The following is a 14,842-nucleotide window of genomic DNA, read 5'->3' on the forward strand; positions in this document are numbered from 1 at the left end:
GTCCCTGGGCTTCCTCATCTCATCTACCACAGTGTGTCACCCACTTACCGTAACCAGGAGCTTACTGTACTTCCTAGAATACTGGGTGTAGGTTCTTCTTTTTTTTGTATCTTTTCTTGTCTGTGATTGGTTGTTTTCCCCAGACCCATAGGCGTCTCCAATGGTTTCTTGTAAGGGTGTGACCTAAACATGTGTCAGACAGACCGTACTGTACAGTAGCTATCTGCTTCAGGAGGTCCCTGCTGAGAGCTGCAGAAAAAGCAATATCTTATTTTCAGACGACAGGAAGAGTGCCTGAGGAGGAGGTAGCTCTTTGAGTTACACAATCTTCATCTCTCTCCCTTGCTGTGACAGAGAAGTGGGGGATGGTTGTATGTTCCTGTCTCATCTGCAGCAGCATCAGTCTCACTTTTCCCATCTCTCAATTCAGTGGGGCTTTATTGGTATTGGAAACATTTTATATTGTCTAAGCAAGTGAAATAAACAAACAAAAGTGAGAGGACAACAGCATCAACAAAAAAATATTAGAAATATTAGAAATTAGTTTCCTCATTTTGTGGACAGTGTGTACATAGCCCGTCTTTTCTCGAGGGCCAGATCTGCCTACAACGGCCTCTCTCAATAGCAAGGCTATGCTTACTGAGTCTGGACATAGTCAAAGATTTTCTTAATTTAGGGTCAGTTAGTGGTCAGGTATTCTGCCACTGTGTTCTCTCTGTTTATTGCCAGATACATAGTGCCCTATTGGCCCTGGTCAAAAGTAGTGCATTATATAGGGGATGGGGTGTAATTTGGAATGCAGCCAATAATAAAGCCATCCACCATACTGTTTGCTCTGCAGCCCACCAGGCATTGTGCTCCATTGATGAACTGAACACACATATGCCAATCACAGATTGACTTAGTTGTTTGGCATAGTGGGCATGGCTAGGCCCAGGCACCAGAAGGGCAGAGCAGGCTGTTGAGCGGAGCTAAATGTGTTACTGCCTGGCAGGGGGAGGTGGGCAGGCAGGGGACGAGGAGCCTGGTGGTTTTCTAGTAGCAGGCCGAGACAGGTAGCAGGTAGTGGGTGCTGCCTGTCACAAGGAGAGCCTCAGTCCGAGCCAGGCGTTTGCTGCAGAGGTGCCCTGCACCTCATGGGCACACTCCTCCAATTGTATTAATTTGGGCCTAATGCTGACAGGGGCCCTGTTTCATTGAAGAGTTAGCGCAAGCGATGCTCCTCCTCCTCCTTGCTGTGGCTTGGTGTTTCGGGAATTCACTAACATGTGGGCGTTGTAGCCAAGTCAATTATGTTTCACATGTGGTGGTTGTGATTTGTCATTTTTGGTCCATGGGGACCAGTTGAATCACATTCCACCTCACACTGAAGTGAACAAAGAGGGGGCAGTGTGTGTGCGCGTGTGTGTGTGGGGGTGGGGGGGGGGGGGGGGGGGGGGCAGCCTGCAATGAGGATAGGATTCCTGGTTGTCATGGTAGCGCCAACGATGACTCGTTTTAGGCCCACGGCTCTGCAGCTTAATTGACATGCATCCTGCCCACACAAACCACTTCCACTACCAATCTGATCCCCAGATATAATCACTATGCCCGGATCAAAGTTTGACATGAGGGTCTTTACCGGGAGACTTTCTGCATCCCAAATGGTACCAAAAAGTAGTGCACCAAATAAGGAATAGGGTGCCATTTTGGATGCTGCCTCTATTAATGGGCTGCTGACTGGGCTCATCATATCAGAGATTTGAGAGGGAGGGAGAGGTAAAACAGAGTGAGAGATAATGTAAAGGGAGTAAAATATGGAGAGAGAGGGGTTAAAGGGAGACTCCATGTTACACAATAAATGTTAGTTTTGTTCGATAAAGTCCCTCTTATGTCCAAAACCGTTTTGTTGGCACGATTGTTCAGTAATCTATTGGCTCAAAGGCGGTCACAGCAGGCAGACGAAAAATCCAAATAGTACCAGTGAAGATCGTATAAACATGTTAAACGATGTTTATAATCAATCCTCGGGTTGTTTTTTGTCTAAATAATCAATAATATTTCAACCGGACAATAGCGTCATCAATATAAAAGAAAAACGAAAGGTTGTTGCGCGCACCAAACAGCTCTGGGACTTTCCACTGTCCACTCATTGAAAGTGGTCATTCTCCCTCATTTTTCAGAATAAAAGCATGAAACAATCTCTAAAGACTGTTCACAGCTAGTGGAAGCCATAGGGAATGCAACCGGGGTCCTTTATATAGTGGATAGGCTTTCAATGGAAAAACACCCATTTAAAAATAATAGCACTCCCTGGATGGATTTTCCTCAGGTTTTAGCCTGCCATATCAATTCTGTAATACTCAGACATTATTTTAACAGTTTTGGAAACGTTAGTGTTTTTTCTGGGCCTGAGTAACAGGCAGTTTACTTTGGGCACACTTCTCATCCGGAGGTGACAATACCCCCTTCCCCAAACAGGTTTTAAGAACAAATTATTATTCACAATGACAGCCTAGGAACAGTGGGTTACCTGCCTTGTTCGGGGGCAGAATGACAGAGTTTTACCTTGTCAGCTCTGGGATTTGATCTGGCAACCTTTTGGTTACTGGCCCAATGCTCTAACCACTAGGCTACCTGCCACCCCCCAAATAATTTAGGCTGTTCTGGAGGCAAAGGGGGTCTGACCCTGTACTAGATGGGTGTACCTAATAAACTGGTCATTGAGTGTACATAAAACATGTCGTTATATACATGCAATTGTCAGGACCAACTCTTAAAATGAATGATCAAGGAAAACAAAATCACAAAAATGTTGTTCAATATGGGGAAAATAATCCCTGAATGCATTAGTTGAACCCTCAAGTTGAGCATAAAGCTTTAAAAAATAACAAACAAATGAAATGGTTGGTGGAAACATAATTGGCTATTCTAGCACTAAGGTTAAGAGTATATGAACATTGTTTCCAGATAAAAGTTACTGTATCTGACCTGGCAGATTCAATGAAACATTCATGTTCTATGACAGAGTGGAATTTATTTGAATTGCACTGAATGAAATGCTATTTTCTGTCACTCAAACTGAAATTCTAATTCTACATCATGTGGGGTGTTGTTAATTCAATTTGAATTTCAACTCATGAGTTGAATGGGAATCAATTCTGAATTTATCACAACCATGACATATTACACTGGGTGTTATGTTCCAGTTTTGCTGCTTGAATACATGGTGAAAGCAGCTGTCTAAATTGTAATAATTAACTAATTAAAATTAAGGAATTCATCTATGAAAGTGTAACCAAAGGGTGGGATAACCTACTTGTACTACAGACTCTGCCTAGGCCGGTGCAGTGCCTTGTGTCAAATGGAAAACAGCTGCATTGAACTGATTTATAGTCTCTGCTTTCTTGTATGAAAGCATCTTATGAACTTCAGATTTTTCTGTTTTCCTTAAGCCTGCACTCGACAGCAGTCCAGTCACTGGCAACCATAACATAGCTTCATGAGTTCAATACCCTAAAACAAATGTTGACCCTCCCTCCGTTTAAATTCCAGTCAGGGATGTTTCCCAAATGTCACTCTATTCCCTATATAGTGCACTAGTTTTAGAGGGCTCTGTTCAAAAGCAGTGCACTATATAGGGAATAGGGTGCCATTTGGGATACAACCCGTTTTAGATGATTGTGCTCTGTTCATCGTCACTGGCAACATAAATGCAGTGTTTATTTTTACGTTATATTTGATTAAAAATTGCGTGATTAACATCTCTCCATTTTCTCCCTCTCGTGAAACACGTAGCTGTCTGGCTGTCATCCCAACCATGTCAAACATCACATCATAAAAGGCTCTTCTGAAAGCTTGCCTTTAATAACAGGGGTACTGGAATAACACACAGTAATAACAGTAGCTAGGAATCTTAATGAGGGGAATAGGAACAACACTAATCATTCCCCACGGTCTTAATAACTCCTAGCATTCTGATTAAGTGTGTTATCTTCATCCCAAATCACACCCTATTTCCTTTATAGTGCACTACTTTTGGGGTCCCTGACATTTGGACCCTGGTCATGGGCCTTGTTCAAAAGTAGTGCACTATAAAGGAAATAGGGTGTGATTTGGTATGCAGCCAGTGCCTCCCTTTCTCCCTCCTTCACTGCTTCATACTGTAACTGTGTTGTTCACTAAGGTTCAGAGGCTGTGTTGTTCACTAAGGTTCAGAGGCGGTGTTGTTCACCACAGTTCAGAGGTGGTGTGCACTCAGTACTGGGCAGAGTGGCTTATACTTAATAGGTGTGTCATCAATCATTTGGTGTGTGTATTCTGATCTATGGTGAATGCTGTCCCTGGTCTCATACCCCATATTACCCCTCAGATTGTTCTGTTGTAGTAGTAATCAGTGAAGATTAGATTGCCAGTGTGGTCTAACGCAATACATGTACAAACAATAAAGCATAATAGTAAAAGTCTACCCTCAAATCCCCTGACCAATGAAAATGAGTATTTATTATTATTTTAAATTAGTTTGCAATAATATAATTTGTGGTATGCTTTAGGGAGCTTTGTGGGGATAGTTATAGTGAATGCCTGGTAGGCAATGTGGTTCTATGAACTGAAGCTGAGGGAAGTGTGTGTGTGTCGGAGGGACTCTGTTACTCTGTGGTTACTGATTCTGTCACGGGAGGCATACCAACCAGGCCTCAGTGCCAAGAACATGCTATCAGTCTGTGTCCCCTGTCAGAGGGCTATCTCAGTTCACACACTCATTCATACACACACACGCCACAACATGCTCCCAAATAAGTAAATACACACGTGCACAAACTGAACTGTGGCTGTTTACGATTGCTAGGGGTGGTGGTGGTGGTGGGGGTGTCACAATTTCATCAGACGATGATTGTCAAGCAAATGACTGTTGGTCTCACGGTAATTGACAGTTAATTAACAAACACATAATCTCCTGGCTACCACACACAGCCTACAAGCCACTGATGCAGACCTTTGGAACGTCTACATTTTCAAAAGTCTAATAAATCCATGTAATATAGCCTATACCTTCACAATAAATCCATTAGTCTATTTCAAATGGCTGTGGGCTACACTAGTTCATTTAGCAGACCAGATTTTCTTAGAATTCCGTGGCATTATTTTATAGGAGGAAGAATACAAATGAACAAAGCTGTATAAAATAGAAAGGATATTTTCTCCAAACGATTTGAGGGAGTGAGCACATGCGGCTCTTCTGTGTTGTGCGGTTAACAAAGAAATAGTTATTCCTATATGCTTAATTTAGAGTTATTAATGTAACTTTCGTTCTACAATCGTTGGGCTATATGTTTTGTAAGGCTGCATGATGTGACTAATGATGATTTGAAAAAAGTCGCTTGAAAGGCTTGAGCTCTGCTTTGTTTTTTTGCGCAGACTTCAATTTGACCAGAACTTGATAATGATTCCAATTTCCCTGCAGCATCCCCTTCGTGTGGCCGTAATGCATCCTAAAAAATCCATGCCTTTTACAGGCTACAAGTGAAGACAGACACATCCGGGACGCAACTGCTCGCGTCCTAATTCAATTCCGAGGTGCATATTGAAGATATTGTAAGAACTACATTTACTTTTCGTCAGCCAACAAGATGAGTAGGTCTAACGAACAGCAAAAGCACTAGCCTATGTCAATCTAATATCCCCCATTGTACAAAGTCGACCTATTCTGTGCGAGAAATAAATATTCCTAACGTGGTCTGGGACAGTTGTGGGATGCGATCGTTTCCAAATTAATACAACCAGTATAATTTAAAAACACTTTACCCACTGTGGCTGACGCAACAGATCAGAATGTTTAGCTTAAAATGTTGATAGTCTAATAGTTTATTTCTTCACATTATAAGCACAGCAATGCTCATATATATAAGCGTGAATGTTTCATTAGCGGAAACACTATTATCAAAAGTGCAATTGTGTATGTAATGCTTTTGTTATAATGGTGCATGTAATGCTTTTGTTATAAAGGTGCATTTTTATGGGGAAAATTATCTTCCCTAAACTTGAAACTCACGCACTGCTTTTTTTTGCCAGTTAGGCTCTACACCCCTTGTAAATCAGATTATTGTGCTTCATTTTAAGAAGTTATTTGGCCACTTTAGTTGTGATACAAACCTTATTAAAACATATAGGCCTATGGGCTAGGCTACATGAGGTGTGCAACTATGATTTGAAAAAGTTTATGCTTGGCATCATACACGAGTGATAATATATAATTCACAAGTAAAGGCTAATATCACCCAACAGACTATTCTTGATTTAATCTTGTCTTTACATATAATAAATACTGTGTGAAATTTGTTTTGATTTAGAATGGACTATTATCACACACCTGTATTGAAACAGGGGCAGCAGGAACAAAAACATGTAATCTATGCACTTAAATAGCGAATGGGGGGCGCTTTTCCCCGTTGTTTATTTTCATGCCAGCCAGATAGGCTATACTCCTGTTGTAAATATAAGCACGGTGTTTAATGTTAGGAAAGTTGAGAAATAAATATACAGTCGTAGGCCTAGCCTATAGAAAGCTGATTCTCCTATTTTTAGTGGAGACAGTGATTAGAGGGACAATAGAGTGCTGAGTACCAGGCAGTTAGTACGTTTGGTAGGCTACTAATAAAAAAATATATATATTTCCCCTTTATTGAACCAGGTAGGCCAGTTGAGAACAAGTTCTCATTTACAACTGCGGCCCGGCCAAGATGGAGCAAAGCAGTGCGACACAAACAACAGAGTTACACATAACACAATAGAAAAGTATATATACAGTGTGTGCAAATGTAGTAAGATTAGGGAGGTAAGGCAATGAATAGGCCATAGTAGCGAAATAATTACAATTTAGCAATTAAGAATTTAGCAACCAAATGGCACCGTGTCACAATCGTTATAATGAGTGGACAAAGATGCAGCGTGGTATGGTTCCATTCTCTTTATTAGGAAGTGAAACTCAAAGAAAACAATAAATCGCAAAATGAAACGTGAAGCAACAATCGTGTTCACAGGCAACTATACGTAGTCAAGATCCCACAAAGCATAATGGGGATCATATTTAGGCAGCCATTTCCCCTATCAGAGACAACGATAAACAGCTGCCTCTGATTGGGAACCATACCAGGCCAACATAGAAATATAATTACCTAGATGACCCACCCTAGTCACACCCCGACCTAACCAACAGAGAATAAAAAGCTCTATGGTCAGGGCATGACACTTCAGAAAGTATTCATACCCCTTATTCCACATGTTGTGTTACAGCCTGAATTCAAAATGGGTTAAATATGTTTTTGTTATCACCCATCTACACTCAATACCAGATAATGACAAAGTGAAAACATGCATGTTTTTGTTTATTTTTGAAAATGTATTGACAATGAAATACAGAAATATATAATTTACATAAGTATTCACACCCCTGAGTCAATACATGTGAGAAACACCTTTGGCAGCGATTACAGCTGTCAGTCTTTTTGTGTAAGCAACTCCAGTGTAGATGTGGCCTTGCGTTTTAGGTAATAGTCCTGCTGAAAGGTGAATTAATCTCCCAGTGTCTGGTGGAAAGCAAACTGAACCACGTTTTCCTCTAGGATTGGCGTCATGGTGGAATCCCTGAGCGGTTTCCTTCCTCTCCGGAAACTGAGTTAGGAAGGACGCCTGTATCTTTCTAGTGACTGGTTGAATTGATACACCATCCAAAGTGTAATGAATAACTTAACCATGCTCAAAGGGATATTATTTGTCTGCTTTTTTTCCCACCCATCTACCAATGAGTGCCCTTCTTTGCGAGGCATTTGAAAATCTCCCTGGTCTTTCTTGTTAAATCTGTGTTTGAAATTCACTGCTTGACTGAAGGACCTTACAATTATCTGTATGTGTGGGGTACAGATATGAGGTAGTCATTCAGAAATCATGTTAAACGCTATTATTGCACACAGTGGGTCCATGCAACTTGTGACTTGTTATGCAAACGTTTACTCCTGAACTTTAGGCTTGCATAAATTAGGGGTTGAATATTTATTGACTCAAGATATTTTAGATTTTCATTTTTTATAAATTTGTACACTTTTTGATAAACATAATTCGGCTTTGTCATTATGAAGTATTGTGTGTAGGCCAGTCAATTTAATCAATTTTAAATAAACAAAATGCGGAAAAGGTCAAGGGTGTGAATACATTTGGGACAAAGACACACTATAAAAAGGTCTAATCGAGATGGAAATAATACACAGCCATGTGAGTTGTGTTGTGGTGTCGCCTCGGTTGTGCTTTATCCATACATTGATCCTCATGGATTCCCTTCAGTTTCTTAAAGGTAATTAGAATTACATTATCACTCTGCGTTCATTTGTTTAGCTCATTTTCCGCTAACATGTATCATGCATATGCTGTGGAATTGAGGTATTTTAAGAGCTCTCAACATTGTGTCCCAATTCATACCTTGTTCCCTATAGTGCACTAATTTGGAAAAGGGTGCCATTTGGGACATGACCTATGTGTGTACTAGCCCTAAGAGCTGTTCACATAATGATGGATTTTGTAGTATTCTTGTTTTCTCCCTCCCCTAAGAAGGTCTGGTTCTTATTATAATAAAAAACCTCTCCATATCACAACACCAGTGTAGGACGCATCCCCAGGATCATTAGTTATTTTCTACATTGCCTATAGTGTGGATAATAATCAGCCTCTTACTTCTGGTTTGTTTCTCTGTGCTGAAAACCAACAGGTATCCTTCCTTTCTTGTGTTGCAGATAAAATCGAAGAAGCACAGAATGAACTGAAAGATACCAAAGCCGGCGCACAGAAAGGTATAATTTCTAATCGATGAGCAACAATCAAAGGGAATTAATGGAATGCTTTCACTTTCAACATATGCTAGTTAACTAAGTGTATGCTGTGAGGGGAATTTATTTTCCTGTCCATACTTACAGTAACGCAGTGATTTGTAAAGAACATACTGTGCCATTTTACGTACTGCTGCAACTGCTGGTGTTCTGTGGCAAATGTTGGGAGTGTCTTTTTGAGCTCATCATAGGAAAAAGTATTGGTCCTTTGTGCGCTGTGTCAGTGGAGTTCAGTCATTACATTATGGAGATTACATTTTTAACGCAGGAAAAACTGCCTGGATATTTTCCGTCTGCGTTTCCTCAGGCAGTCATTGGTTGCTTCAGAAATGGCACCCTATTCTCTATGTAGTACACTACTTTTGACTAGAACCCTATTGGCCCTGGTCAAATGTATTGCACCACATAGGGAATAGGATGCAATTTCTGACAGTCAGTGTATTGAAAAAGCTTTGCCTGGTTGCTACACAATACATTTTGTCCTCTGATGTTAATGATAACTTGAGGTAGCCTGTGTCAACCCTATGATAATACTGATGTAAACAGCACATCATTCAATGTACCCTAAAGTCAGTCAACTCAAAATGTTCTTGTTTTTTGTACGATACATGCAAGGAACATTTTAATTGGTCAATCACAGAAGCTCACAAGGTGGAATACGGCGAAGGCTTTCTTTTTGAAAGGGGTTATGCTAACTGTAAAAAAAAAAAAAAACAGCTGTACAGAGGGGTATCCTACGACGCAAGCTAGATCTACTCAGTGTTTTCTAAAGCTAACCAGCTTCAGTTAGCTTGACATTCCAGCTCAGTGCATTCAGAAAGTATTCAGACCCCTTGACTTTCACATTTTGTTACGTTACAGCCTTATTCTAAAATTGATGAAATTGTCCCCCCCAAGCTACACACAATACCCCATAACAACAAAGCAAAACCAGGTTTTTTAGAAATGTATGACGAATAAACAGAAATACCTTATTTACATAAGCATTCAGACCCTTTGCTATGAGACTTGAAATTGAGCTCAGGTGCTTCCTGTTTCCATTGATCATCCTTGAGATGTTTCTGCAACTTGGAGTCCACCTGTGGTAAATTTTAATTATTGGACATGATTTGGAAAGGCACACACACCTGTCTATATAAGGTCCCACAGTTGACAGTGCATTTCAGAACCAAAACCAAGCCATGAGGTCAAAATAATTGTCCGTAGAGCTCCGAGACAGGATTGTGTCAGCACAGATGTGGGGATTGAAGGTCCCCAAGAACACAGTGGCCTCCATCATTCTTAAATGGAAGAAGTTTGGAGCCACCAAGATGCTTCCTACAACTGGCCGCTGGCCAAACTGTGCAATCGGAGGAGAAGGGCCTTGGTCAGGGAGGTGACCAAGAACCCAATGGTCACTCTGACAGAGCTCCAGAGTTCCTCTTTGAAAATTGTAGAACCTTCCATAAGGACAACCATCTCTGCAGCACTCCACCAATCAGGACAGACGGAAGCCACTCCCCAGTAAAAGGCACATGACAGCCCGCTTGGCACCTAAAAGACTCTCAGACCATTAGAAACAAGATTATCTGGTCTGATGAAACCAAGGTTGAACTCTTTGGCCTGAATGTCAAACGTCACATCTGGAGGAAACCTGGCACCATCCCTACAGTGAAGCATGGTGGCCGCATCGTGCTGTGGCAATGTTTTTCAGTGGCAGGGACTGGGAGACTAGTCAGGGTCGAGGGAAAGATGAACGGAACAAAGTAAAGAGAGGTCCTTGATGAAAACCTGCTCCAGAGTACTGAGAACCTCACGCTGTGGCAAAGGTTCACCTTCCAACAAGACAACAACCCTAAACTCACAGCCAGGAAATGCAGGAGTGTCTTCGGGGCAAGTCTCTAAATGTCGTTGAGTGGCCTAGCCAGAGCCCAGACTTGAACCCGATCAAACATCTCTGGAGAGACCGGAAAAATAGCTGTGCAGCAACGCTGCCCATCCAACCCGATAATGCTTGAGAGGATCTGCAGAGAAGAATGGGAGAAACTTCGCAAATACAGCTGTGCAAAGCTTGTAGTGTCATACCCAAGAAGACTCGAGTGTAATCGCTGCCAAAGGTGCTTCAACAAAGTACTCACTAAAGGGTCTGAATACTTGTGTAATATTTAAGTTTAGTTTTAATACATTTTTCCAAAATGTCTATACCTGTTTTTGCCATGTCATTATAGGGTGTGTAGATTTGAGGAAAATAAACTATTTAATCTATTTTAGAACGTAATGTAACAAAATGTGGAAAAAGTTAAGGGGTCTGAATACTTTCCGAATGCACTGCATGTCTATGGTTGGTTCAAATAAATGTTTGTCACATACACATGGTTAGCAGATGTTAATGCAAGTGTAGCGAAATGCTTGTGCTTCTAGTTCCGACAATGCAGTAATAACCAATGAGAAATCTAACCTAACAATTCCGCAACAACTACCTTACACTTGTGTGTATAAAGGGATGAAGAATATGTACATAAAAATATATGAATGAGTGATGGTACAGAACGGCATAGGCAAGATGCAGTAGATGGTACAGAGTACAGTATATACATATGAGATGAGTAATGTAGGGTATGTAAACATAAGTGGCATTGTTTAAAGTGGATAGTGATATACATTTGTACATACATTTTTCCATTATTAAAGTGGCTGGAGTTGAGTCAGTATGTTGGCAGCAGATACTCAATGTTAGTGGTGGCTGTTTAACAGTCCGATGGCCTTGAGATAGAAGCTGTTTTTCAGTCTCTCGGTCCCTGCTTTGATGCACCTGTACTGACCTAGCCTTCTGGATGATAGCAGGGTGAACAGGCAGTGGCTCGGGTGGTTGTTATCCTTGATGATCTTTATGACCTTCCTGTGACATCGGGTGGTGTAGGTGTCCTGGAGGGCAGGTAGTTTGCCCCCGGTGATGCGTTGTGCAGACCTCACTACCCTCTGGAGAGCCTTACTGTTGTGGGCGGAGCAGTTGCCGTACAATGCAGTGATACATCCCGACAGGATGCTCTCGATTGTGCATCTGTAAAAGTTTGTAAGTGCTTTTTTTCTTCAGCCTCCTGAGGTTGAAGAGGCGCTGCTGTGCCTTCACCACGCTGTCTGTGTGGGTGGACCAATTCAGTTTGTCCGTCATGTGTACACTGAGGAATTTAAAACTTACTCCCTCTCCACTACTGTCCCCTCGATGTGGATAGTGGGGTGCTCCCTCTGCTGTTTCCTGAAGTCCACGATCATCTCCTTTGTTTTGTTGACGTTGAGTGTGAGGTTATTTTCCTGACACCACACTCCAAGGGCCCTCACCTCCTCCCTGTAGGCCGTCTTTTCGTTGTTGGTAATCAAGCCTACCACTGTAGTGTCGTCCGCAAACTTGATGATTGAGTTGGAGGCGTGCATGGCCATTCAGTCGTGGATGAACAGGGAGTACAGGAGAGGGCTCAGAACACACCTTTGTGGGGCCCCAGTGTTGAGGATCAGCGGGGTGGAGATGTTGTTACCTATCCTCACCACCTGGGGGCGGTCCGTCAGGAAGTCCAGTACCCAGTTGCACAAGGCGGGGTCGAGACCCAGGGTCTCGAGCTTGATGATGAGTTTGGAGGGTACTATGGTGTTAAATTCTGAGCTGTAGTCAGCATTCTCACATAGGTATTCATCTTGTCCAGATGGGTTAGGGCAGTGTGCAGTGTGGTTGCGTCGTCTGTGGACCTTTTGGGGCGGAGTGGGTCTAGGGTGTCAGGTAGGGTGGAGGTGATATGGTCCTTGACTAGTCTCTCAAAGCACTTCATGATGACAGAAGTGAGTGCTACGAGGCGGTAGTCATTTAGCTCAGTTACCTTAGCTTTCTTGGGAATGGGAACAATAGGGGCCCTCTTGAAGCATGTGGTAACAGCAGACTGGGATAAGGTTTGATTGAATATGTCCGTAAACACACCAGCCAGCTGGTTTGCGCATGCTCTGAGGACGCGGCTGGGGATGCCTTCTGGGCCTGCAGCCCTGCAAGTGTTAACACGTTTAAATGTTTTACTCACGTCGGCTGCAGTGAAGGAGAGTCCACAGGTTTTGGTAACGGGCCGTGTCATTGGCACTGTATTGTCCTCAAAGTGAGCAAAGAAGTTTAGTTTAGTCTGTCTGGGAGCAAGACATCCTGGTCCGCGACGCGGCTGGTTTTCTTTTTGTAATCCGTGATTGACTGTAGACCACATACCTCTTGTGTCTGAGCCGTTGAATTGTGACTCTACTTTGTCTCTATACTAGAGGTCGTCCGATTAATCGGAATGGCAGATTAATTAGGGCCGATTTCAAGTTTTCATAACAATCGGAAATCGGTATTTTTGGAAACCAATATGGCCGTTTAAAAAAAAATATTTTTTTTTACACCTTTTAATCTTTATTTAACGAGGCAAGTCAGTTAAGAACACATTCTTATTTTCAATGACGGCCTAGGAACGGTGGGTTAACTGCCTCTTTCAGGGGCAGAACGACAGATTTTCACCTTGTCAGCTCGGGGATTCAATCTTGCAACCTTAGTTAACTACTCCAACACGAACTAACTAACTAACTAACTGCCTCTCATTGCACTCCACGAGGAGACTGCCTGTTACGCGAATGCAGTAAGCCAAGGTAAGTTGCTAGCTAGCGTTAAACTTATCTTATAAAAAAATCAATCAATCATAATCACTAGTTAAACTAGTAATATCATCAACCATCTAGCGTGTCCTGCGTTGCATATAATCGATGCGGTGCGTATCGTTGCTCCAATGTGTACCTAACCATGAACATCAATTTCTTTCTTAAAATCAATACACAGAAGTATATATTTTTAAACCTGCATATTTAGCTAAAAGAAATCCAGGTTAGCAGGCAATATTAACCAGGTGAAATTGTGTCACTTCTCTTGCGTTCATTGCACGCAGAGTCAGTATACTGTATACATATTACCTCGACTACCTCGTACCCCTGCACATTGACTCGGTACTGGTACCCCTTGTATATATCCTTGTTGTTATTTTATTGTGGTACTATTTTTCCTTCAGTTTATTCAGCAATTTTGTAGTTTTTTAGTCTGCATTGTTTGTTAAGAGCTCGTTAGTAAGCATTTCACTGGAAGGTCTGCACCGGTTGTATTCGGTGCGTGTGACCAAAAAGAAAAGTGATTTAATTTGAAATGGAGTTAGTCTTGAGTTAACCTGCCTCGTAGCAGGTTAGTTCTGAAGAATTCCTTGCAATTTGTAGGTTACTCCTCTGGTCAGAGTTTATCGTGGAGAAAGTATGCACCCCAATTGACACCCTATTCCCTATGTAGTGCACTACTTTTTGAGTAGTGCATTATACAGGGCAGTAGTTTTCAAACTGTGTTTTCCTAATATTGCTACTTTTTTTGAACACTCAATTATAAATGTAACCTGTGGAATGAATGTGATTATTTGATTTGGGAGCACCAGTCCCACTAGAAAAATATCACTCAGATAATACATTGAATGGCACAAATGGTTACATCTGTATAGATTATTTGTAGTATGTACCAGGTGAAGTGGAGGTCATCACCACTAAATAAGTTCATAGGGACATTTGGGGAATTTTAGGTGTGGAATTTTTATCCCATCCGTGTGCCACGGTTGGGAACCACTGATATAGAGAATAGGGTACTATTTGGGACCTAGATATAAATATTTACTCATGCCTTGAACGCTGTTAAGGCCATGTTCCTTAGCTAGGAAGATTAGTGTTAGTATGCCAAAGAGATTACTACATCAGGAAGGTTCCGGTATTTCCTCTATCCCATTAGATCCCCCCCCTGCTCTCTGAGCAGGCCCTACATAGTATCCATCCTAAATGGCACCCTTTTCCCTTTATAGTGCAGTACTTTCAACCAGGGCCCAAAAGTAGTGCGCTAAATAGGGAATAGGGTTCCCTTTGAGACACAGCCTCAGTCTCCTTTTGAATGAGGTTGGGCGGGGTTATGTGTTGAAGCG

General features: G+C 41.9%; 1 protein-coding gene across 8 annotated transcripts in view; it reads left to right on the plus strand.

The window, feature by feature from the left end:
• The window catches only part of hivep1 (HIVEP zinc finger 1), an 85,838-nt gene that overhangs the window by 48,572 nt on the left and 22,424 nt on the right, over window positions 1–14,842 (plus strand). For 4 of the 8 annotated variants that reach the window (XM_021560097.3, XM_021560095.3, XM_021560096.3 and 1 more), the window contains one exon: window positions 8,763–8,819. The exons of the other annotated variants lie outside the window; for them this stretch is intronic. In XM_021560097.3, the coding sequence (XP_021415772.3) occupies window positions 8,763–8,819 (57 nt within the window). The remainder of the gene's footprint in view (window positions 1–8,762; window positions 8,820–14,842) is intronic. 8 annotated transcript variants of the gene reach the window in all.

This window comes from Oncorhynchus mykiss, chromosome 30 (assembly GCF_057628025.1).
Source record: "Oncorhynchus mykiss isolate SJ-2025 chromosome 30, ASM5762802v1, whole genome shotgun sequence".
NCBI lineage: Eukaryota > Metazoa > Chordata > Actinopteri > Salmoniformes > Salmonidae > Oncorhynchus > Oncorhynchus mykiss.